We start from the raw sequence: 27119 nt of genomic DNA, 5'->3' as shown, positions 1-27119 counted from the left end.
CATTTATGTATGCATATCTATAGGGAAACAGTGTGAAAGAAAAAGAGATCAGGATTTACCATTAGCATGTTTTCCCTATCATCATTTGAGAGAAAAATACTTTGGACTAGGGCCCCTCCTCACCTTTTAACGCCTTCCTCAGAAAAAAGGAGTGAGAGAAAAAGATCTTGAAACAGATCCAGCAACCAGAAAGGCAAATTGCCTGCACTAGCAAGACCCAGCAAGGCAACTTAAAAAGCCAGATGGGAATAGGGCTATAATTACTGACAAACACAGCTTACATTTGTTAAACCATCATGCAGGAAAAAGCAGGAAAGGCGAGAATATCACAGTCCTTCCTCCAGTAACAATTCTCTCTGCGTATAATTGAGTTCCACGTCAGGTCTTGGTGCAGTGTAGTAAACAGTTGCTGCTACAAGTTTCATTGTTTTTGAAAATTGCTCTGTTAGGTTAATGGCACAGATTAATGTGTCATGTGGAGTGAATTAAGTGGAAAAACCAAACCCAGCAAACTTTGCTTGATAAAACTATTCTTCCTCTGCAAAACTAAAATAAATGCAAATTCACAAAGGTAATTCCATAGAACTGGGCAAAGAGTAATAGGCTTCCAATGCCTTTCAGAAGTGTATACATTACCACTGGGATAATTACTTAGATGCTCTCAGTTTATGTCTAGTTTCAGGGAAATTATTAGATACTCACAGGCATTAGCCTCTAGGCTCATGGATCAAAGCACTCTAATAAAGAACAGTCCAATATCTTCAAACATATACTTTCTACCAAAGTACAAATTTGGTGAAAAAGGGGGATATACTGCTCACATTTCAACCAAGATTTTAAAAAGCTTTCAACTTACAAGAAATTACAGGGAAAAAGCAGTAATCCATATAAGGATGAAAGTAAGATTAAAGAAAAAAAATCCCCAACGAACACAGAGAAAGCTGTTAATAAAACAATCATTAGAGGATAACTGACATATAAAATACAGAATAACTTGGTACAAGGAGACATCAGGTCACATGATTACAATTTAAAGTAATTTTTATATAAAACCTTGCACAAAATTTGATGAAGCTTTATTTGTACTATGCAAATTACTTCCAGGGGTTCAGCTCTAGTGAAGTGAGCAATACAGGCTGGGGGCTGGCTGCTGCCAGCATTCAGGCAATGTGTGATCTAATCCAACTCAGAGCAGGTGTCACTGTTACAGTGCTTAATTTTTGGCAGCAGCTGACAGGATCTCAATACTGGAACAGAACAGAGTTAGTCACCACGGGAAATGTTTGCAAATATCCTTTCATGTAGACAAAAATGTGTGTGCGTTTGGGGTGAGGGGTAGGGCAATTTAAAGAAGAGGGTAGGTTACTGGAGTAAAAGCAAATAAATGCAAATATTATCTCCCTGCTTGAGTTCACTGTGCAACAGTCAGTATACGGTCTGCAATAAAGAGCTACAAATTCCTTTGAGTTAAGAAGCAACACAAGAAAAGATGCCTTTAATTCTAATTAATGTCTTCTGAATTCACTTATAATGAAGAGCAGGGATTTCATAGAAAGGTAACTTAGATGCGGTATATCTACCCTGGGAACAACATCCTCTGATTGGGATCCCACTTCCTGGAGAAAAGCATTAGAAACTCCCGTAGCCTGACCATCTTAACGGAAGAAGTTGATCTGGCTATGGGGTAACCACAGGACATTTCATGACAATCCTATCAGTAGATACTGAATGAATATGGATTTAACCCAGCTGGGACAGATTTCAGTGACAATCAAAACATCTAATCACATGTTTTTCATCTGACAAACACATAAGATGTATCCTTAAATTCCTCTGGACTGGAAGATACAATAAACACGTGAAATGAATTATTTTCAGGTTTAAAAAAGCAGATAGCTAATCTCTGAGTAGAAGGATAGTAAAGGATGCTTTTCTATTCTTACAAACACTTTATCTGACATTAAGCTTCTTTGGATGAGATATCAGCTATTTGCAGCAACTTCAGAATAAAAATGTTAATATTTTATACAGTGATAGTTGAGATCATCAAAACTTTCTTTTTGACTGTGGTATGAGCCAAAAAAGGTCTCCTAAGTACAATTTTTTACTTTTAGCATCACAGACTGTGAAAAATACAGTTGTACTACATTTTGTCAGGCAACTTCCTTTGTGATTTATCCCAAGCGTAAAACATAAAAGCAATATTTTCCCGCAACAGATTTATATCTCATTAATCATTTTTGAAGTAGAAAATACTTACATTTAATGAATTGTCTATTAAATATTCATATTTGCTTTTGGAGGTTTACTGGAGAAGCATTGCTTTGGCACAGAGGAAGGCAATTTATTTTTTGTCCAACAGTTAATCCCACAAATTTAACAATCAAACACACAAAGTGTGCAGGCAGACTTGCTACAGCTTTTGCATATAAATAACCTAGAAGAACCATGTAAGTTGCTTATCAAAGAATCACAATGTTAGAATATCACAGTGAAGAGGTTAGCAGAGACCTCTGGAAGTCATCTAGTCCAAACCCCTGCTCAAAGCAGGGACAACTAGAGCAGGTTGCAGGGCCCTGAATATTTCCAGGGATGAAGACTCCACAGCCTCTCTGGGCACCACAGCCCCTCTGGACAGAAAGGTCATCACTGACGTCCCACGTGGATGCAGAAGTGTTTATGGCAGCTCAGGTTCTGAGCTGATGCTCCAGCACAGGAAAAGGCAATTCTTTGTTCAATTCCTTCTTCAGAGTCACTATTTCTCATCTTGCTTACACATCCAAGGAAGATGAGAATTACTTGTATAACTATCAGCAAAGACTCCCAAGTCTTTTCAGTGTCAACACTTTCCAGAATGTAGTGCGCTGTCCTGTAGCTCTCAATTGCAGTCCATATTCCTCTGCATTTGCCAGCATAATGCAAAATCCTTTCCAAAGGGAGACATCAGTGAACTCATCAGGATCATGGCTGAGAAAGAGCCTGCTCTAAATGACACCATCAGGAAGGACACTTTCATGTCGCATGCATGGCTCAGTGCAGCCCCAGGCTCTTCAAGTCTTCGAGTCAGCTTCACACACCCAGTGAGAGGAACCACAGGCAGAGATGTTAGCTGTGGCCCCAGAGGAAGCAGTGGAGTTAGTGCATACTGCCTGCCACCAAGGCTGGTTAGGTTGGGTCCTATATCATGTCGCTATGACTATAATGCTTCCAAAGATAGCTCACGTGGCAATACCTCTGATGCCTCTGCACCACACTTGATGGCGCAGGCCACGCATGCTCCTAGACTGCTATCTTCCTTGGCTCTGCAGCAAAGGGAAAGCTGCAGAAGATGACTGGCAACAGCCTCTTAGACTTCGCACAGGCCCCCACTGCAGCCAACCACTGGCTAACACATTTGTATTTAATTGTTTGAAATTTGGTCCTGCCAGGCAAAGGACGGGCGCCACAGAAAACACAAGATCTGGTTAAATGAAAGGGGAAGACGCCTGTGAAGAACATCAGTCACTCACATCGTTGCTGGTTGCAACTCCCCATGAACTCTAAGAGTCTGCTTGTTCTAATGCCTGTTCTCCTGATCTAGACCTCAGTTTTATTCAGTGCTTTATCTATCTTACTGCTAGGATTGTTAGGGCTGGAAAGATTTTGAGAAGCCATTTTCTGACAGTTCATTTCATGTCGTTCAACTCAGTGCTGTAAAATTCTTTTCTGTCTGGTTCATTTCTAAGCAGAGACATTAGTGAACCATTTTCCCTCTCCTCTCCTTCATTTAATAAGATGGCCAAAACAAATTTCTGAGCAACTGTACTCTGTGGTCTTACTAAAGGTACTCAAGTGATCTGATGTGTTGAAAGGATGTAAACAACAATTTTACAGAAGAAGGTCTCTTGGAAATCTGCACAAGGATATGGTGAGCAGCCATGTCTCCGGATATGACACAATTACCACATGAAAGAAAAGTGCTTTTCAAAGCAAAATATGATGATGAGAATAGGCTTGGATGTCACTGCTCAGCTCACAATTCAGATTAACTGGGGAGATCTACCTTTTTCTGAATCCCAAACAGTGCTCAGGCTGTGTTAGGCTTCCTACAAAAAAATTAAATACAGGAAACAAGAGAAAAAGGCCAATCCCCCTTAATGTGCTGGCTTCACCAAGTTACAATTTCAGGCTGATCATGAAGAGGAGATGTTATGGCCTAGCACAGATGAGAATTCCTGATAACTTAAGGGGTATGTGATTTTTCAGCTGTCTCTGCTCAGCTAAGCTCCAAGTAGTTTGACCTATGTAGATAAGTAGATCATCTGGTGCTTAAAAAAATTCATCAGAACAACAAAAGAAAGTTGAAGTTTTTTAAACAAAGTCTTAAGCAATATAAATATGTAATAAAATCTCTAAACTAAGAAGGGAGAATAATGGATCTCTGTACAATTCTCTTAATTGGCTAGATGTGCTTTAAATGAAACAAGGTCAATATGTGATGAGGGCAGTTTATGAATTTCCTTTGGACTCTTCTAATTTTTTGTAAAAATGCAGCATCCATTCATGGCACAATGTACTGACAATGCAGACACCTAAACACTAGCTCCACTATTAACCAATTATTGCCGTTGACATTGTGCCTAGTGACATAAGGCGCTGGATGAAAACATCTCATGTATGACACAGAAAAGCAAAGTAGCACCAGATGGAGCCCAGTATTTTAATAGTTCGGATAAATGTGATAGAGGACAAACCCGATTTGCTTTCCTAGTTCAGAGTTTTTACGTGAAGATTTAATGAGAAGATTTATAGAAAACTTACAAGCCTTTTTTTTCTTGAAGGCAACCATTGCCATAATACGAGGTAATGCTCATTTTGATCTGATTGCACATGCTGCAAAGTGATGGAATTAATCCTAAATTTGTCTGAATAATATTGAAATTTAAGATCACTAGGACATGTGAAACCAAGGCCTCAAGTGATACATATACTGGCAAAGAATCCCCAAATAAAATTCACTTGCACCATGGAAACTACTTCAGTGAAGGAGAACTTTTCTTAATAGACAAAATTATCTTTCTCTAGAGACAAAAAAATGTTCAACCTTATTAAGAAGTCCTCAGCTAATAAAAGGTAGATTGTTCAGTTTAGGAAAGTGTGAGCATCTTTCTTATCTATGCTTGAAATAACACTCTGTCTAAAGGTTTCTAGACTCCTTTATCTTGTCCACTTTCCATACTGGAAACTATTTTTATAGCTTAGTGTTTCTGCTGTTTCAACCTGTCAGATATCTTGCCTGTAAATGTGATAGAAATGTAAAATCAGTACATATTTTCATCTACTAACATATCTTTAAAAAAGTTATACTTTTCGCTTTTCAAATATACAAAACATCTGAACACTGATCCACTTTTCCAAACAAAGTTGAAGAGTTGGCTCTCTGGGGTTTGATTTCGATTCTAAATATTTAGACAAAGTGCTGTGACAATTTCTATATCTAATCAACAGAGTATGGATTGGAGCTGGTACAGTCTTATTAACTGTGGCATCAAAACTCTGCCAGAAATAAGCCTTATATGTGAACTAATGAGAAAGGAAATCCTCAGCGAGGGAATAACAAGACATTGCTGCCTTTCCTTTAAAATTAAGAAGTGAGATTTTGGGGCTATGTCTCTAAGAACCGCAGTAGAGAATTCACAGTCCAAATAGCAATCACAAAAGCACTTTTTAGCTCCATGATAGTATTCTGATACTTTTGTTTGGTGTAAAACCTCAGAGTGGAAGTTAAATTTGAGAATTTAACTTAATGAGTTAAATGGGTTAAATGAGTTAAAGTGTTAAATGAGTTTAACACCTATCGTGTCTTTGGAACTAATACAGTTGGTAAACTTACAGCAGTCTGTTTCATTCTCTTATATACAGAAGTGTACAAAGTGAAAAGAAAATAAGGTAAAATTCCACTTCATTTAATAATCCCAGTTTTTCTGTATGCTTTGTAAACGCACTATTGTTAGACTTTTTTCTTCTATGGCAAAGATCTCATGACAAGAAAATTATAATTCCATTAGCTGGTTTCTGAAGAAAATCAATACAGCCCAGACATCAAGGGATCTATAACTTAGAAATTAATCATTTTGCTGAAAGGAATGTATTTAATAGCAAAACACTTTGGGGTCAGTGAATATTGGAAAAGAGGGAAAATTCCTTTAGTGTTATAGACAGTGAAAGAATATCCAAACTGCAGAACACTTTCTCAACAAATCACCATTTGGGGAACTAAAATTGTTTATAAACTGCATGCTGCAGTTTCTGTTAGATCTCTAAAAAATGACACCTAGTATGTCCAAGAAATGTAGTGCAGAAATGTTGTGCTTTTCAAAATTCGATGCAACTTTATACAGTCACTACATTTACTTCTGCTGTACAAAAAAATACACCCTCAGGGATGATCTCTTTCAAATATCAGAACATCCTAGTGAATCAGTTAGGAAAGAAATGACATTAAAAATTGTATGACACATACCTATCTACATTCTTGCCGCTAGCTACTGAAAGATGTGCAGCTGGATTGCTCTCACCACAGTCACTCACAACTGCTGAACTTCCTTCCTAAAGCAATCACATTGCCCTACTGCCTGCAATTGTCATATTGCTTTTCAGAGAGGAAAGAAAAACTTAGAAAATAACCAATTTCTGCAGCAAAACATTTCAAAGCAGCTCCCGCTCTGCCTTTCTCTTTCACACACACACACACACAAATGACAGACCTCTCCCACCAAGACATTTGTTTCATCCTGCTGAAACCCCTCTCTCTCTTTCGCTTGTCTCCAGGCCTCAGTCCCGTCCATGGAAGGCAGCTAGTCCTGTCCACCACCTTCTGACTGTGCCATAGCTCTAACACATGTACGGTGGAGGTATTTCAAACATCAGACACCTTTGCCCGTGACAACATGGAGCAAAATAAATTACAGATATTTGTATTTTTCAAATTAGATCAAGGAAATGAAAGGAAGTCATCTAACCCCTTTGAACTGAAGGAATATTGTATAAAATAAACATACATAAAATTCTGCAAATTACTGAGGGAAGAAGAATGTGGGAATCCTTGATTTGTCAGGACAGTGTTCAAGGACAAAATGGCAGAAACAGAAAGTTTTTTAAAAATTGCTGGTTTTGACAGCATTAGCAGAAGGGCCCATCCAGCACGGATGGCACCTGTTCTTTAGAGCGTGAAAGGTTAACAGGAAAATATCCAAACCCTAATGAGGACGGAGGTCTGGAGAGCAACTGAGCAACCACCACCGCTGTAGATGGCTGGACAGCACAACGGCAGCAAAACTGACATGAAAATAGAAGGTCTAACATTGGAAATGCCAGCCGGCACCTGAAACGATAAACTTTTCTCAGCATACAAAGTTTTTCAGTGTTTAAGGAGGAACTAGGAAAATGTCCCCATGCTCTGTGCTTAGGGAAATGGCCTGTCTCACGTGACTCCTGAGGTATCACAAACACATTATCCTACCACAGGGGGCACAGAGAGAGAGGAGGCTGTAAGGTACCAAATGCAGAAAAGATGAATACGCCAGACGGCACTCTCAAGATCAAGAAGAGAAGTTAGCCGTAGAAGTAAGAGCAGGGTAAGGTAGGTGAGGAGGAAGAAAAAAAATGACAAATTCAAAACACATAGGGCTTGAATTTCCCTGTTCCCTTACTGCGTGTAGCTATTCAGCAGTGGTACTGTCTAGCCTGAGTGAGAAGATGTGGACCAATAAAAGAAGGATCAGAGGCGGACAATATGAATGATCAGAGGCCTGGGAAACGTAACCTGGAGTAAAAAAGATGGAAAGAAATGGGGTGATTGAAAATACAGAAGAAAATGCTAAGCAGACGCACAGTAATATTCCTAAAATATATAATAAGTAGATGTGAATAAGAAAGGAATAAACTGCTCTCCTTTTTCCCACTGAATCTGGCAAGAAATAATGGGATTAAACTGTAGCAAAGATGATTTAGGTCAGATACAGCAAAAAAAAAAAAATCTGGCTGAACAATACTGAAACATGAGAATGGTTTGGCAAGAGAGGCTTCTAGTTTTTAGGGAAAGGTTGAACAAACAATTGGCAGAAACGGTTTGAGTGTAACTGGCCTGCCCCTGGCGCTGTGGGAGGGACTGCTGGCCTCTTCAGGGCCCTGTCAGCCTCCTCTACGATGATTTACAAGAGAGTCAGGTAAATGCAAAACAATATAAAATCAAGCCTCTTTTATTTGACACTGCTCACCTTCACTCTGCACTGGAAGATCTGATAATATAAGAGCCAGGGAACTGTGTATTTCATCTTGAGAGACAGTATGCTAGGAAAAGCAAGCGCAGCATGAACCAAGTGCTAGAGAAAGAAAACGGAGCAATTCAGAAAGCAAATAAGGGTGTTACTTCCTTTTAAAAGTCTCAGATTCCAAAGAGTGGCTCTATGCACAGCAAATTACCCCATGGAAATAACTGTGGCAAGAAGCCACAAAGCCCAAAAATGCTGTTAGGACTAAGTTAATAATTAGAGATTGCACTGGCATGGGAAATTCAAAGAAAATTCCAAAGGAGGAGGTGAGGGGGTCAGACCATTAACCAACAGGGCTGGGAACTGCAATATCGCTGGTATTTTTGACATAAATCCCCTGTATCACTGCTAGGGGACAGGATCTAGAAGAGAGCTGTGGAGATGTTTGAAAGCAGATGGGACATTCAACCTTGGGAGAAAGACAGGATTGGACATAATGTCAAAACGCTCCGCAGGGTAAGCCAGTCCTGGGAGCACTGACGGGGGAAGCAAGACGGACAGCCCTTCCTTACTTCCCTTCACATGGCTGAGGCAATGGCTCAGGTAGGAAGAGTTTCAAGTGTTAAGCATGAGATAAAACACAGTTTTCTGCACTTCCTTCTTTAGTTCTGGTACCTAATCTTTTGCTTTGTCAAAATAAGACTTGTCTGCATTCTAGGTTTGTTTGGTGTTTCCAGTAACCTCAGGTGAATCTGACAAGAACAGGCATAGCACCCTCCCGAAGGCAACAGCTACCATTAAAACGGGGCTGCACACCCCATCTGACACCAGTCTGGATTCCCAGGAGTTGGGATGTGGGCGGTAAGAATCAAAGATGATCCAGGTGGAAATGGCATTTAAACCATAAGTTTCTCCAAACCTTTCCAATTTCCTTCTGAGGAATTTTTTGGGTATTTTGAATAGTATTAGTAGGTAGTACTTAGTGCAGAATACATCATTATTATTATATATTTACCTAAAGTTAAAGCGAATTTCTGAGATCTTCAGGTTCTATAGTCTTCAGGTTTAAAATCAAGTGGCTAAGGGCATTAGGCATCCCTTTGTTAAAGACATACACTTAATTCATTGCTGAACAAGTCAATTTACAAGAGGTTAGGTACTCAAGAATAATACAGCATAACAGATCAATGCTTTTGGATATTGGTAATAGCTTGTTGCCAGCACTCCAGGGTTTTACTGATACAGTTAGGCAGAGTGTTTGCCAGGCCTTCAGAAAGGTGCACATGCATTTTTCAGTAAATACAAATTCTAGGTATTGAAGAAAACTTGAACCATATCCAGGTTCCTATCTGAATTTTCAGGATCTGACTGTGATAATCTCTGAACATGGGACAAAAAAATAACGTGCAAGCAGTCTATTCACTTCTGTATATATCCTGATGAAGTTTGAACCAAATTGCAGTGCTGGTACCGTGTCCCAGATTATTGATCTAATTTTACTTTCCTGTTGTCACAGGAAATAAAATGCATGTGCAGTGAACCTGACTCATCAGTTCATTTCTGCACCAGGATTCTAATAAGAGGCTTAGGAAATCTTAAGAAATATGATTTTCTTTTATGTTAAGCACTATCTGATGGAAAATATCCTTAATGCCTTAGAGGTGATAAACTATGAAATAAATTAACAACAGAGTCAGCAAATAAAGGCCTTTGCCAAGTAGGCAGAGTTAGTCCTACATGAACAATTCAGGGATCAACTGTGGCCACATTTAAGAGAGAAATGCCTACTTTTTCAAGGTCAAACTGAATAAATTGTGAAAGTGGAGCAAATTTAACCTGATGGCTAAAATTTAGGCAAACACATGAAAAAAAATCAATTTTATTTAACCTTAGATACTGTAGTCTGCACAAAATATCATGTTTTATTATATCTCTGGATTATATAGTCACTTCAAAACATTTCTTTTTTTTTCTATTTTCTGTTTTTAAAGCTAAGCCTTTCTTTTCAACTAACATGGCATTTCAAAATCAAAGTCAGATATTTGATTTCGAATCTATTTAAATGAAAACTTTTCACAATTTAAAAGGCGTTTCACTTTTTCCTCCACTAAAACTATTTGACAAATCTAATCCATACTAATGACTACTTTTGGCGGTAGCATTTTCTAGAAAATTTGCTGGTTTACACCCAAATCTACTGCTAACACAGATTTGCCTTTGCAGCCTGGCTGTTCTACCAATATCACTTTATAGTGAATTGCTGAAAAGAAACATCAATTTCTTTAGCTCAGTGTGTCCAGGAAAAGAAGGCAGCAATCACAGTCTGGGGCATCACTTCAGAGTCTTAATGATGCAATATGCAATCATGCATTGTGTGCACTTGTGCATGTGTCATGCTAGCGATTGCTTGTGTGAGTGGCTGTTTTCTCTGTGCAACATTTCCTCACCAGTGAAATGGGGATGACCCTTTTTAGCCCTGCAGTAGTGATGTGCGGATGCTCAGTAGGTGCTCAGGAACTGCTTTGAGGGCCATCTTGTAGACAGAAGATTTGGAAATGGACCTTCACTGCCTTTCTTCCTTCATTTCCTCCTGTTAAGTCATTCTTCATATATACAAAAGATTTGCTTCAAAGTAGTAAGGGCTTGTGTGGTCATTGATTTTATGCTCAGATTTTTATATGGAAAGTTATATGGTGAAAATGCGTCTTCTGTTACCTGTCTGCCTTGATGTAATGCAGCTTTGCCTCCACATCTTGTCACTGGCTTCCTCCTAATGCTTTCTGACCATCATCTTTCTCTCTTCCCCAAACCTCCAGTGCGCTCACCTTTCTAATATAATTTTAACTTGTGTCTTTATGCTGGCATAACGAATTACAAAGACACATTGATTCTATTTCCCTCCATAACATGGCTAAAAAATAGACCAAGATGGAAACATAAATTGACATGGCAAGCACTCATCAATTCACAGTCAAAAAGAAACAATGAATAGAAAATGTCAAAGAACGGAAAATCTGCAGAAGCATTAATCTATTCCATAGACTGGGGGTCTTGGAATTGAACTTTATAATCGTCGTCATACAATTCTGTTAGCTCAGTTTTCTTTACACACTACCAGTATTGGGGTGACCCTGCAATCCACAGATCTATTCACTTGTGGTTGTAGATATCACTTGGACACAGGAAGAACACAGCAGATGGCATTAGTAGGTTATGGATATGGTGCATGCCATACAACTGGTCTAGTTTCCCCTGCTGGATGTTTGCAGGTTGCTATATTTGCATCAAAGCAGAGGATCTATCATGCCTCTAAGCACACTGAGCCTGAGTAGCAGCCCAAGGGGCAGGCATCATGGGTGGGATTCAGGGCAACTATGTTTAGATGTCTGCAGTGGAGAGAAACAGGCACCTTGGTACAATTCATCTGTTCTATTTTAGACCTTAGAATGTGATGAATTGCTGCCCAGAAGGGCTTGTTCCTCCCCAGGAAGGCTCATAGGCAGATACCTACATTGCAGACAGCTACAGTAAATAAGATGGTTCTTTCCCCTTTTGGGACATTTCACCCCGTTTCCTCTGGACCAATGTTAACTTCCTCATCACCTACCCCAACTTCTGCAGCGACATAGACACATCACTTCCTACAGCTCCACCTCCATGAGCGCTCTAGTTCACTGCCAGGCTGTCTGGGACACATCACAGTGACAGCAAATGATTCAAAACATATTACAAAGCACTGGCTACCACCTCTTCCACATACACCATCTCATCCATTTCTCTCACAGAGGAAACATGGGGAAATACAGACCTGTAAATAACAAAGCCTCCCACCAGTGTCATTTCTACTCTAAGGGATTTCTAGATTTTGGTCAGTACTTTCTGTACTTTATTACTTGAATTCTTCTCTCCTGTGAATTTCTGATGTTAATGGTAAAATCCATAAACCTGCACTGGGTTGTTGACCCTGGACACTTTACATGACACAGCTGCTATCCACTTGACTGCTGTTTTTTGACATTTGTTTAATCTGATCCTGTCTCAGAAAGCCACTTTTCTGAAAGCAGTAGCACTCCTTGTCCAAACTACAGAACGCTGGTGATGAAGGGCCAGGCTGTAGTCTGCGTCAGCATACACATACGGAAGAAGTGTTGGTGACAGCTGTGGTTTATGAAGATGGTCTCCATACTTCCCTTCCAACTAGCATTTCTGTGGCTATAGGAATGCTTGAGCCTCTCCCTATTCTCCACAAAATGAGGTCACAGATCAGATTATTCTCTTGTAAGGGGCATAAACACAGAAGTTTACGTATGGAAAGATGGGTTCCTAAGTGGCGAGGAGTATATCAAGAGCAGTGTAGTAAAATTCCAGATTATCAGTAATACCAGGGATTGGGCTAAACTATATTAAAACTGGGTGTAAGAGCTGCCTTTCATTTAACATAAACATAAAAAGTAGCTGACTTGCTTTAGGGAATGGAGAGGTTAAGAAATGGAGAGGTTAAAAGATCAGTAGGTGTATCCACCTGAAGAAAGGCACATGAAAGTCTTGAGTAACCTTGTCTTGATCTCATCACTGACCCTGTTTTGAGCCAGAGGTTGGACTACAGACCTCCTGAGGTCCGCTGAAATGCAGATTATCTTACAATTCTATCAAAAGGCAGGGAAAGAGCCAATCCTCTGTACAAGGCAAGAGTGCTTTGTGCTTTGTTAACAAATTTAGGGATGGTGAATTGGCTACCTAGTCAGAAGAGGTGGATGCACATACAAAGCAAATAAATCACCTTCCATGTGATTCTTCCAGTCTCCAAGGAAACTTTGGACATTCCTTTCTAACAAAAAAGATTGCAAAAAAGAAAAAAAATGGCTTCTTTATGCTTTTCACTTCCTAGACAAAATAATGTGCAGAATCCTTAACTGCGTTCAACCCACAGGAGCATGCTTGGAATTACTTGGTGAAGGAGCTTTCAGCCCTAATCTGTACACTCAAGAAGAATAACTCAAGAGCTGCTAAATCCTCTTCAGACCATCAAATTGAAGTCTATTTCACCATTTCACATGCCGGCATTGCAAACATCAGTCAGAAGAAGTGATGCATATAAGTATCTCTAACTAGCTTTCTCCTAAACGTGGATAACTCCATTATAGCTTCTATTTTTAAGAAATGAAAAATTACATTATAGAACTTTACTTTTATTGATGTTTAGTAATTGAGAAAATCAGATTTGCACAGTTAGTGGAATCATAAGAATGCTATGGGTGTCTCATTTAGATGGCCATTTAAAAGGGAATGACCTGAATAAAAGAGGTTTTATTAGATTGATTAAAAAGACTTCATGTAATTTTCCTCACAAATAAAGAAGAGAAGATTGTTAATAGTGGACAAAAATACCTTCATTGGAATTTAGCAACTAACAGTCAAGCAAATAAACTTGCTGATATACTTATTTCAAAAACAGTTTCTACTTCTGAAACCAAGCCAATTAAACTAAGGAAGTGAAAAGAATACACTAAAATTAAATGGATGGGCTGCAACAGCTTAATATGGGAGTAATTTTCTAAATAATTTCATTTTTAAACCTATCTCCAAAGCTTTAAATTTTCTACATTTGGAAGTGCTGTATTCTCAACGATAGATATGTTATTACGGAGACATAGAAAGATGCCAGTTTTGGTGAGGAAGACTATATACTTCTACTTCTTACATAAAGAAGTATGCAAATGAGAAAATCCCCATGTATTCTACCCTTACTAGTGCCCTACAATGACAGTTTTTCAAAATATGACATTTATACACTCACCTAAAAGGAGAAGCTCAACAAAACACATTGGAAACAGAGAGAAAAGAAGTTCCCGAAATCTTCCAGTCGTTAAAAACAACAGAAATTTTGCATATCACAAGAGAAACTATGGAATTATGTTTTTCAGACTTACTAGTCTCCATTCTGCTCTTCTCCTGTATTTATTTTCACTGTGGAGGTTTTGAATTTTAAACAGGTATAAGTCAGAGATGATTTTTACAAAAGTAAGCACAAAGTTCTTATATTAGTACTTAACAATGGAGATTTCAGAAAGAGAGTCAATCTTATTTCTCAAAAAAGGAAAGATCTACTTAAGTCTATTAGCATAAACAAGTTGTATCTAAGAAAAGTAGTAGGGAGGTACCATAAAACCTCTAAAAGGAAAGAAACAGTTCTTTAAACTCTTTTGCCTATAGGGCACATTTAGAGATAATTTTAAGAGATTTCACACATGAACACAAGAAGATTTTTGTCCACAGAATAGTTTTGTAAACTAAAAAAGGCTTTAACGAGAGGGACACGACTAATTTGCTGACAGAGGGTTCAGTCGATGTGGCAATTTCAAGAACATTCTTCCCTCAGGACAGGCTTTATTAAACTCCATTTACAACATCACTTCATTACCACTGAAATAGCAAGAAACAAATATGTAAATATGCAGTGATTAATGCTGAATTTAACTTGGGCCCAGAGAGCCATAATCCAAAACCTCTTTTCCAATAAAATCTGAGCACTGAGTTAATTTGACTAGCTGTATTTTTGTGGCTCTTACCACAATTAAAACACAGTTAATCAAAGGCACAGAGTACCAATGATCCACTCCCACCATCACTCAGCTAACCTGATATAGCAAGAAAAGTAATCAGATGATGAGAGGGCCTGAAGTCCTTGCAACAAGAGAGGGCAAGAAAGAAAGAGAATTGCTTCCCAGGATCCACGATTCCCAGGACTGGATCCAGGATCATGCTTCCTTCCTGGGACTGTTTCTGGACAGTGCAGCCCCACACCGCTTCATGCTGCAGGGGAAGAACCAAATATCCTCTAGTCCAAGACAGTACTGCAGGCTTTTGCAATCACTGCTGTCTGTTCCAAAACATAATGTTGTAAATACAATGCCATTTTTTTGAAAAAAGTTCAACACCAAAATCAGCAACACAAAACGAGAACCTAAAACATCCTGCTGGCATTTCTATATGCTCTGTTTTCCCCTTCCCTACGGACAGCTTTAGATTTCGGCTCATTAAGGCAGGACAATCAGGAATGTTGCAGCCTGCCAGTCATGTCACCTTTGGGCAAGCAAAACTCTCACTCTACATTAAGTGGTTGCAGCCTTGTGGATTAAGCTTGTTCTTGATGCCACTGGTAGACAAATAACATCTCAAAAGTAACTGCGGTTTAAGAACAATTGTTGTAAACAGAAGGGTGATTTTTGGCATATAGGGAACATCTCATATGCAACTCTAATTTTTTTAATCTATCTCCTATCAATCAGGTTTTTTCCACAGATCTGGTGTCATTCAAAAGATTTTTAACATCTTGATTTGTGGAGACTGATGACAGGGAACTCTGACAAAAAAATCATGCCCAACATCTCTGAAGGAAAAGAAGCAGCTCAAGGGACTTTTTATCCTACTTCAATTATCTACATATTTTCTACATGACTGCCATACTCCATGCAGAAGCCATACTTTTTCAAAAGTGGATCTATTTTTCAGCAACAGTTACATCAGGCTTCTTTGTCTATTAGCTCTACAAAGTCCTGTTCAAGCCTGAAATTTGTTGACTCTAAAAAGTATTTATTTATGAACTCCTCCAGACAATAAGAAAGCTATTTTTAAGAGCCACACACTGAAATTTGAGTTCATACTCCATCCATCAGGACTTCTATGTATCTTCAGATCTCTATTCTAAATTATCACTGTCCTGGCAAGTGGTCATAGCATCTGAGAACTTAAATAGTTTCCCTCAGAAGCCAAGGTACCTGGAAACATCTCCATTGTTTAGTGACAATGTTTTTTTTCAAGCAGAAAACTCTCTGGAAAAGGACTTTGCTTCTTTTCGTAGCTATATATTCTTCTGTAGAATGCTGTTGAAAAGAGACTCCATTTGCTATTTGTGTTAGATAATTAACTAACAATAAATCTTTTTTAAGATTTAACAATAAATCTGTCTGTAACTTGCTCTCACTGAACTTGAATGAAATGAACAGCCCTATGTTTTAAACTAAATAGGTGGAAGTACTTTCACTCAAAATGCATATGATGGGCTTGCATTTCAGCCTGGTTCCCTTGTTGCATTTGCAATTTTGCAGGCACAGCTTATGTCACTTTGATGTCTCTATCCATGATTTGTGGATGCAATCAGGCACAGTGCTTAGACATTAAATAAGAAGCTGCTCCTGCTAATAATGGGATATTATGCTGTTCATGAAACAGCAGCTCCTGCAAGCTGAATAATTTGTACTGTAAGTTCATTAGTTCTAGATATTTGCATATTGGCTCAGAAAAGTGAGAGACCAAAATAACCCAGTAGAGTGCAGGAAAGCTACTGAATTCTTGATATAAGTCACAGTAGTAAACACATCCAGCACTAAATTGAACTACACTTGATCTTCTCCAAAGGCCAAGAAGGCCTAGTGCTGACCAGCTAGCTGCCAGCTATGCAAGCAGGAGGAAGTCCTTGCAACTGTTACACACACGTATTAGTATTTTACTTGTTGCTGCTGTAGCATGAAATCAGCCAGAGTTCTCTCCCTGATGTCAAGGGAGGGGAACACCTACATAGTATTTTTCATTAACTTGAGATAGATAGTGGCTGTTCTTGTTTTCACTGTGTGTATATGTGAGTGCATGTGTGCATGTGTGCCCAAGCATGTACAGGGATGCATATTTGATCCCTGGAGATGCTGAGAGCAACTAGAGGAAAGGAGGTCCTCCATCAACATTTAAAAGGAAAAAGAATAGGAAAGGATTTGATTTTATTTCCTCTTGAAAGTGTCCTTGAGTACGTTTCAAAATTAAGTCAGCAAGGAAAAAGAGAATGTATAAACAGTAATACATATAAAACTACACGATTTAAAATGCATTCACATGTAAAAGGCAGATCTCTCAGCTAGCATGAATTGTCACTGAGGTGTTGGCTTAAATGGTAAGGTGACAGCCAGCAATATGCCCCTCTGCAATTAAAGGAGTCGCACATTATTACAGAACAGAAAAGAAAGATGCGAACCACATCAGCATTAAGAGACTCATTAGGTCAGTCACCCCTTACTTTTCTATGTTGGGAAAAATATAGTTTGTCCTAAAGGCAAACCAGCTGGTCACAGGTGACATTCTGCATGTGACCCTTCCTACCATGCCTATGCAGTCCAGATGACCATAACACACAGTTGTCCTGGTGCTTCCCAGCAGCAGAGCATACACTGTACATACGTCACTCAGTGCATGTGTGCAGGGGTCTTCTTCTCTCCTTGTAAAAAAAGGTCAAAAGATGAACAGATGCAGCTTTGGTGGTGGAAGATTTCTCCTAATGATCCTTTACCTAGTGGATAGGGGATTTTGGTATGCACAGAGTAAGCTCAGCATGACAAGGAAGGGGTATGAGAGCCAAAGGGAAACAGCAGCCAGGATAAGGGATGCCCCAGCAGAACTATTTGCCCGAGCTGCAGCCTGCTCCTGAGACGTCCTTCAGAAAGAAGGTCACTGGCCACACAGACTGCCCTGACAAGCTGCAAATAGTTATTGGGCCACAGGCTGAACACTCTGATATCAGCTGTACACCTGGCTGATCAAATTAACATCTATACCAGCAATAAATTAAGAAAAAATATTGTTCTTCAAATAAGTGAGTAAGCCGAAGTTATAACTGAAAGATAAATTTAGAGTCTCTCAAAAGGCATTGAGACTCTCATTGTGCTGGGCTTCTCAGTGAGCCAAATTACATAAGCTAAGTTTATAAAACACCTTTTCCCACTCAGCTCTGCAAATGCCAATTGGGGTCTGGAAGTCACCTTAATTCTTTTCTGCCCATGAATCACAATCAGCAATAAAGCTTATGTAACAGGACTCATGAACAATTCCAGTGATGACGCACAATCCAGAAAAAAGCAGATCATTCCAACATAACTGTTTTGGCATTGTGCTCACCAAAAAACCAAAAAAGAAAGTAAATGTCATTTCTGCAAGAAAGAAATGTTCATTATACTGCCTCATCTTCACATCATCACTTTCTGTATTTAAAGTTTCAGTCTTTAAAGTTCTTGTTTGTTTTGTACTCATTCTTTATTTCTTTTACGTCACTTTGACACGGTCATAATTCTATTTTGGTTTTACACTCAGGGACAAGCCAAGAATCAGTGAGATACTACATTGTGTGCTCTTTCTGTCATCTGTAATTTCTCTGAACATTCATCATTTTAAACCAGGCTCCAGGTTGCTGCTAAATATATGCCTTTTACTAGATACATATTTCTAGCCTCTAAAGTCCTGTCCCATTAGTACAAAGTTACAGCCACATTAAGGGGAACCGCTCTGTAGAACACTTGCTATCTCCCCATGAACCAATCTACCCTTGCTTCCAAACTTGTAAAGTCATGGAATAATAATATTCTGTAACTATATTGCATCCACTATTGAAAAATAACTCAACATATAGCTTTCAGACTCAGATTATGCCTGCTAGTAAATGTTTGTTCACATAACAAAAGTGAAACTCATACTGAGCTTTTTGGGGGCCTTTTTTTTTTCCCTTCCAGAGAACACCTATTGTATATTTCTACTGCCTATTGTATACATCAGCTCCATATCAGCTGCCAGATGTTGTCCCAGAAATGTCAGCTGCTGCTTACGGCAGGGAGCAAATGCAATTAGGGATGCCCTGGTGACAGCTTGACACTTACGGTGGCAATGCTTAAATTTTTAATTGGCTGTGTAGCACAAAAAGCACGCAATTTGGATTGTTCCTGAAAACTGGACCAGTACACTAAATTAACATCTTCTTTCATATGGAAGAAGCAAAGATCAGTGTGTAGCCGGAAGCCCAAATATATTAATAGTTTTTTATAAAATATTTGAAACTAGTTCCTGAAACATGTTTTGCATCCAGTAATTGTGAAGAGACTTGCTTGTTAGGGCAGCAAGGAATGCTATTGCTTTAAAGCAGTTCATTTCATCTATACTGAAACATTAACATACACAAATATGGAAAATATGGTGCCTGAATACTACTTTCATTATTTATATGAGTAGTTTCTCATTACTAAATTTCTATCTATCAGTTTCTACAGGCATATAAAATATCTTTTAAAATAAATCCTGTATGAAGTCAATTTAAAAATTATAAACTAAAAACTTGGAATACAGTCATTAAGAAAAAATCACTCTATATGAAGTAGCTTAGTGTAGCCATGAGAAGCAGAATGAAAGAATATGCCAAGTTCATACTAATGTAGTCGACTCCTAGGGGCGATATGGCCAGATCCTGCCCAACATCAGATTCACTTTGGATGTACAGTATTTACTCAAATCTGAGATGACCCTCTTTTTCTCTTTTAAGAATTATAAATCCAAGGGTGGTTTGTGTTTGTTCATGCAGCAGATTTTTTTGTACTACCTTGCCTCTATCTTGAATTTTCATTGCATTATGCTGCAGTTTAAGTAGGCTGCGGGGGAAAAAGTATGGGTTAGCTGCTCCATGCTGGCTATCTCTACGCATGATCTTTTAGTGCAGTATAATCTGAAGTACTGTACTCAAAGCTGTTTGTAATACTGTGTGTATCCATGTACCAGCACAGTAAAGCTACCGTTCACAGCAACTTATTCCTACCTGGCCATTAGGATAGAGATTAGAGTGTATCAGTTGAAGCCGCAGGAATAATTTGGGATAAGAGAGTTTTGCTGGATTTTGGCCAAGAGGCTGAATTTGTAAGTCTTTATTCTCGTGAAAAAGCCATGTACTCAATGTAATTCTGACTTTTCATCCTCACTTAAAAAGACAGACTTTCCAGAAACAAGTCACGCTGGGATTTTACTATCCCAGAGGGAAGAACACCATATTTGGAATGACAGACACTGTTTGTATTTTCACTTCACATAAAAGTGATGGATTTTATTTCTGAGAGTCATTGGGCTGATCTTAGTCCCCGGGTTACCTTGGATTAGCACAGTTATGAGATATACCCTCAGCATGCAGACAGCGTTACCTTGTCTCTTGTTAACCATTTGCCAGTCAGATCTGCCAGGCAAGAGTACTACACAATATTCACAGACAGGACCAACACTGCAAACAGGCATTCCTATAGGTACCTCATCTCTGTAAGAACTTGCTCCATTTGAAGACTGCTCCCTCCGTTTTAACCAATACACAAATCTGTTTCAGAGCATTAAAAAATAAAAACAACAGTGGGAGTCATCAAGAATCCCAGAGCCAAGATATCATAGTTATTTACCTCATTTTGACATTATGTTAAACAGGTCAAATCAATACAGGAAATTTTGTATCTGGCTGAGAAGAGAATACAGTCTCTTTCCCCGGCGTGACCTATATTTCACATTAATTTACCTAGAGCTTCTGTTCACATGATCACATGGATGTGATCCATGTTGGACTGGGACAAGACAGTAATCCTATCCAGACCCAGCACACACTGAAAAGCAGAGAGAAGAGCCATAAAATGATTTATGCTGAAGATGCACAAAATCAGCACCAATACCATTGGTTGGGTGAAATGAGCCAATTGCTTCTCAAGTCTATTCGGATAAATTATCATTCACTCTTAGAGTTCTGTTTTCCATCTCTTCATTAATTCAGTGATCTACTCTTGGTCTGGGATCCCTGTGTTGCTTACTATTCGATATACAGAGCAAAAAAACTGGCAGAACTTACACCAGAGAGCAGTATGGAATAGCTAAAGAGCACAAGGGCGAATTCACTGGGGAATATCTGCAAAATGTTTAGCAGCTTTTTCCACAGTCAGAAACATCTATCTGTTCAGACCTTTGTCAGCTACATGATCTCGACATTGTGCCTGAAGTTATCTCAACATTTATATATCCATTTCATATTTACTTTCTCATTTCATGCCACTGACTAAACATTTTTCTCCCTGCATCCTCAAGTTCCTGGGTATTTTTGCGGTGCTTCAGCTGTGGGGGAGTCACTGCAGTGCATTACTATCTCACTGCAGTGTTACTGAGGAATATCGTTCCAAAGCTGTAGCGTGACTAGCTCTTTGATTTTCCTCTTTGCCCTTGGTTTCACATTAAAAAGGTAGGACAAACACAACTGAATGTTAATATATGAACGGCCAGTAACCAGAGGAGAATGAACCAGCAACCACACAAAATTTATGGAAAGTGAGAAGTTTCCCTCAGTCTAGCAGTTACAATTTGTTGCCCCTGTATAATTTTGGAGGTCAGAGCCAGAGATGGTTCTCTCTCTTTATGTGGGAGTAAACTGTCCCCAGTGAAAGCAATATATTATATAAGAACAACAATTAGAAACGTGGCTTGCTGTTAAAATATCCCAGAACTGAAACCCAGAAGGTTTCAGAACCTAGAGGTCTCACCAAAAGGAGCAACAGAAATCATGAGAAGTAACCTAGGCACTAACCAATCACAACACTTAGTTGCTACTCTGCTGGGGGGGCACCAAGAATGTACTTCGTTCCTTCAGGATTATAATTCAATTTGGAAATTAAAGTGATCATAAAATATACATGTTAGTGTTTAATTTTAGGTCAAAGTCGTATATTAAAAAAGATTGCTAACCTAGATTTTAAAAGCATTAGCTTGAGTCATGTAACATAACCTCATTTTGATCATTCGGAGTTCAGAAAATCTACAATTACTGATACTGGCAAGAAGTCACATCAAGGCCAAACAAGATTAGTAAGAAATAAAACTGCATGTCAGTAGCGTAATAGAAACTGAAATGAATAATCAAATGGGCAGAACATTCACGCAGCCTAGGCGGTAAACTCCATATAAATGGACTTGAAAGAGCACAGTGATGTGTAGCCACAAGAACAGTCTATAGTAAGCACTTAAATGATGAATTGAAAAAGTTTTCTGCGCAGAATGTTATATTAGGGTTCATAATACTTAAAATAAAAGGGATTTTGTAGCTTTCACTGTTGACCTTAGCACAGTAGTAAGTGAAAAAAATCTGCGAAAACACAAAGTAGGAAAAAGTTGGTTTGACACTGTTGGTGAGATATAGCAATAGGGAGGACTCAGTCTATGTTTGTTTTCTACACTGTTCAATCTACAGAGACTCACCCAAAATACTTTTCCAGGGTTTCTCCTGGTGGAAGCAGGGCAGAATCCTAGCATGTGAAGCTGAATTGCCACACTAAACTCATGCTCTTTGATCTTGAGTTAAAACTTTTATAGACATTCGTATGTTTTCAGGAAACGTAATAAATAAACAATGACTGTCATTGAAAACATCTATCAACTACCACCGCACTAAAGACATTTCCAGGTCACTTGAAGGAATAGTTCACAGTAAATGGCTGATGAAAACCACTGATATCCACTTACATACTTATATCCACCAATACACATGTTCATTCAAAAAAAAAAAAAAAAAAAGATGAAGAAAGGAAACATTTTCATTATCCTGAAGAGAAAGAGCTTCCAATTTTTTCCCCACAGTGCTCTGCCAGGGAGTGTGGCTTTCAAATACACAGGCAGAATATCTACAGATATATCAGGAATTCAGTGAAAGAAAGGGAGATAAATGTACATCACCTCCACAGTTGACCAAAGCCTGTAACCTGAAAATTCCTGTACCGTTTGCACCAGTGGTAGCGTGACAATGCCTATTAGTATGTGTGAGTTGACTAAGTACAAGCAAAGCTAAACATTCAGTATATCTGCTCTGCATGTAAGTGAGACATAAGCCATGTTAAAGCACACTCATGAAAGTTTAAGAAAGAATATGGCCAAGGCAAAAGAGATATGTTTGAAAAGAAGTGAAAAGAAGCACATTCTTCATCATGTTAATATCTCACAGACTATGCTCTCTTTAAGCCTTGCTCCTGCAGCCTATCACGTCAATACATTTTTAGAAAATTTACATTCATTTTTAACACTCTTGTCCAGGAAATATTCACTGTATTAGGACATTGTGTCAGCAAGAAATATCACTGATATAAAAGTTTTATATGTATTGCCCAATTATTTAAATGTTTAGGAATAACACAGCAGGAGAGACATTTAGGCTGTTTTCTCACTACCAAAATGCCAATTAAGTTCCTGTGACTAAGGTGACAGATAAGTATCTTGTTAGGTCTCTGGAATGAGTACCATGAGCCTCAGTAAAGAGTGGAGCAGGTAACTAAAAGGAAACTTAGGTGCAGAAATGTGGATTGCACTCAGTAGAATTCAGGCCATCCAAAAACAGCACTTATTTTCTCTACTGCACAGCTCGGTGGACAAAATTCCATGGCCTACTTGTGCAGAAGATTGAAAAAGATGACTGTAATGGCCTGTTTTGGCCTTCAACCCATGTGGCTGATTTTTCCTTAGGCTAAGCTTTCCCACTGCTCTGGCAATAAATAGTCTATATTTAGGGATGCTTAAAAGCTTTTTTTTTCAACTACTACAACAAAGCAATCAGGTTTCAGAGTAAACAAGACTCTGAATCTACACATCTTTAAATGTCAGAAGTATTTTTCAGGGAAGTTCTCTTACCTCTTTCTCCATTTGAATTCCTTCTGCTCTGATATTTCTCTCAAATACTTCCCTCTTTTCTGTCTGTGGATTGGATTTTCTATACACCAGAATGTAGTCAATTCGACATTTCCCATCTCTAAAATATAGTCCATTGGTTTTGTTCTTATCAGGTACTTCCTGTTAAGAGAAAGTCAAATATTTCAGTAATGTTAATGTGTTTTGGTAATTGCTGCATCCTGACCTGCATCTGCAATTTCCAGAATTACTCAACCAGAAAAATAAGGAATCAGAACAAGCTGCTCAAATTTTTAGATGCTTTACATAGAATGTTTCTGAGGTCCTCTAAAAGGAGCACAGACCTCCCCAGTTCAAGACCAGGAGGTCTTCTGAGGTAGATGTTTTGTCACATGGGAATGGGATGGGACAGAAGAGGATATTTTATGCAAGACAACCTTCCTCCCCTACCACCCACCGGAAAATTAGGAATAGCTTCCTACCTATAAAATAAAGCAGAGAATAGTGTTATACTGAAGTGTAAATTTATAAGTAAGGACTCCATATGGTAAAACGTCATTTTACATGGGGAGAAGAGATGGTGGCACGATATTTACTGTAGTGAGAAGTGCTAAAACCTGGTGCAGATTCTCTTTGCTTTGTGAGGACAAGAGTATCTCTGCCTCACAGGACACAGAAAAGAGTACAAAGGTCCTGTTCCTACCTCACTATAATTCATCAGTTTAACTACAAAGTATTCTAGGTTTATAGAACAACTGAGGAAACCCACCAGCTTTATTTGAAAATAATTCCTGGTGTTTCGTCTAGTAGCACATAAAGGCAGTAAATATTATTTCTTGGCTATTTTCAGCAAAGAATGTGCCTGTTCAAATGTTTGCTCTGGCAGAAAGAAGAAGCTGATTTCACTGTTAGTAAGAGGTTAAGCAGATCCCTCTCCTGAGGGCTAGATGACTAGCCTGCTGCTCTCTTTTAGAAATTCATGAGATGAAATTCTCCACGGATCCTCCTCGCAATTTATCACTACTTCCATATAATGCAAGTCCTGCCCACGGGTTAAGTTTTTACTTTTATACAAGTTGAAATTGTTTATTGGCTGGAGCATTTCTTACAAGAAATATACGCTATAAATGGTATATGGAAACAAACTGAACTCCCTGAGAGCAGCATGACAGGCAGGGGCCTTTAGGGACCTCTAGATCAGTCCACCTCCAAGCTGAAAGGAGGGTTGGGCTAATTCCTCTTCATTTTTCTACGATTTGCTGAATCATTCCTGCCAGAAATAACCTTGTCCTTTAATGCATAATCAAATCTCTGAAAAACGAATATTTTGCCTTTTACATGTAGGAAGAATAGGGAATTTTCAAAGTACTTTCTTTATAAGAGAACTACTTCTTAATTTAAATGACAAAAAGCGAACACAGTTGCCATAATAATAATAGGAAAAATTATTCTTACAGAACAAAAAAAATTATTCCCAGTCAGGAAGTTTAGTGTAAACCACCTTCTAGATTCTCAGCAAGCATCTTTGTTTAAATAGAAAAACAAAGGAAAGCATCCCCAATGCCCATTCCCTTGGTACAACCAGTTTATTGCAGGGGAATTTTTCTAGGATTGTTTTATTACAGTGCCTGACTCCTGACACAGCTTAATGCAGACTTGATATAGCAGGAACAGTTCTTGGAGTTGAAAAAGAAGGCAAGAAAAAAGATTTAAGCCCTTAGGAAATAACAGTTGCAGACCATTTATATCTATACTGATATCATGCTGACAAATGATATTATCAGGGTATCAGAAGTATTTTTCACAGAGCATTAAATAGGAAAACAGCTGAGGAACCACATTCCTTTTTTTTTTTTTTTTCTTTTTTTTCTAGAAAGTATCTATGTAGAGAAGATAGGAAAAAAAAAAAAAAACCCAAAGGGTATTTAAATGAAAGAAGGGTGCAGTAGGAAATTTAGAGGCAGTGGATCAGCGTGGTGGTCCTGCTCTGATTTCTAAGCCTCCTGCTCAGCCATCCTTTCTGTTTTGTAGGTGCCAGGTCTGACAGGCTGTGTCTATTTTAGCAGGTAAGACAGTGTCATAGGAAAGGATCTGTAGAGCAAAACAATCAGTACTGAGGACCAGATGTCCACATGTGTCCAGCCTTGAGGGTTACTTTGGACCAACTCTAGTCTGGTCCAGGAGACTCTCTGCCCGTTATTGGTTGAAGCACATCTCACAGTTTATTTTCACTCAGAAGGAATCCAGTTTTTGAAATCCAGGACTGCTCTGCAATGCAAACTAAAGCATGGCAAGCAGGGCCAATTGAGAGATTCACTTCAAACCTCCACTCCTGATCTGAACTAAAATGCTACCATTGACCCACCCAGAGCGTATCACAAGGAAAGTATCTCTCTCCACGTGGAGTAGTGACTCCATTGGAAAAACGGACAGATTTGCCTGTTGGCTCCCTATGTTTCATCTTTTCCTCAAGAAAATTGGTTTGCCCTACGCTGACTCCTCAGTGAATGTGGACCCTTGTGTTAAAAAGCAACTACGAGATTTGGCTAAGTTATTTGACCTATAGCACTTCTTTACCTATAAATATGACTTTCTGGGACAGCTACTTTCTATTGAACTTGTGACACTCTCCCAATCCCAATATTGTCATTTTTGTTCAGAAAGGCTGCTTGGACCCTATCTGTACTTGGAGGACCTTGTCATTTGAGGAATACAGTATGACAAATCCAGACTGATAAGCCCTCCTGGACTTGTATGGATGGGTTCCAGGAGGGATCCCTTTCTGTTGCCCTCTATTATGGGGAACTAATTAACCTGTCAAGGCAGCTTTACAAGCTGTGCCTGGACTTACACGAGTTGTCAGGACGCAGCAATGTAACACAATACAGTCACAGCCAAGCTGGCTCAGCAGCGTCTAGAAATAGGAGCTGCTGGACTTGCACATTATCCACAATATCCCAGGTTTTCGCTAATCGAGATAAAGACTTTGCTCCCACCTTGAGACTGACACTTTCCTTGCCTCTGTTTCCCTCTGTCATGACTTCAAAATTCACTTTTCCTGCACTGATAAAAAAAAAAATCTAGAACCAGTTCTGATTGCAGTTTTTGGTGGCGAAGTTGTCTAGTCATGGATGTCAAATATCCATTCCTTTAACTGAAAAAGGATGCTAGAAGACATCTGCAGAACAGGAAAGACTTAACTTTAGCAAGAAGTTTAGCATTTCCTGCTACCTTTGCAGCTTTATTTGTAATATGCATAGCTAAAGTTGTATAAACAGGATCCTGTTTGCCAGGAACGCACTGCTTTTCATATCCTCAGAACCCACAGTTGGGAGCCATCAGCATTCATAGACACATGACTCATACACATATACATCC

General features: G+C 38.8%; 1 protein-coding gene across 1 annotated transcript in view; it reads right to left on the bottom strand.

Annotated features, from left to right (window-relative positions):
• ANO4 (anoctamin 4) overlaps window positions 1-27119 on the bottom strand; it is a 225747-nt gene that overhangs the window by 80210 nt on the left and 118418 nt on the right. The window contains exon 4 of the mRNA XM_064510676.1: window positions 23745-23903. Within this exon, the coding sequence (XP_064366746.1) occupies window positions 23745-23903 (159 nt within the window). The remainder of the gene's footprint in view (window positions 1-23744; window positions 23904-27119) is intronic.

This window comes from Dromaius novaehollandiae, chromosome 1 (assembly GCF_036370855.1).
Source record: "Dromaius novaehollandiae isolate bDroNov1 chromosome 1, bDroNov1.hap1, whole genome shotgun sequence".
NCBI classification, from domain to species: domain Eukaryota; kingdom Metazoa; phylum Chordata; class Aves; order Casuariiformes; family Dromaiidae; genus Dromaius; species Dromaius novaehollandiae.
The sequence above is the reverse complement of the archived record's forward strand: the minus strand, read 5'-3'. Positions and strand labels throughout refer to the sequence as shown.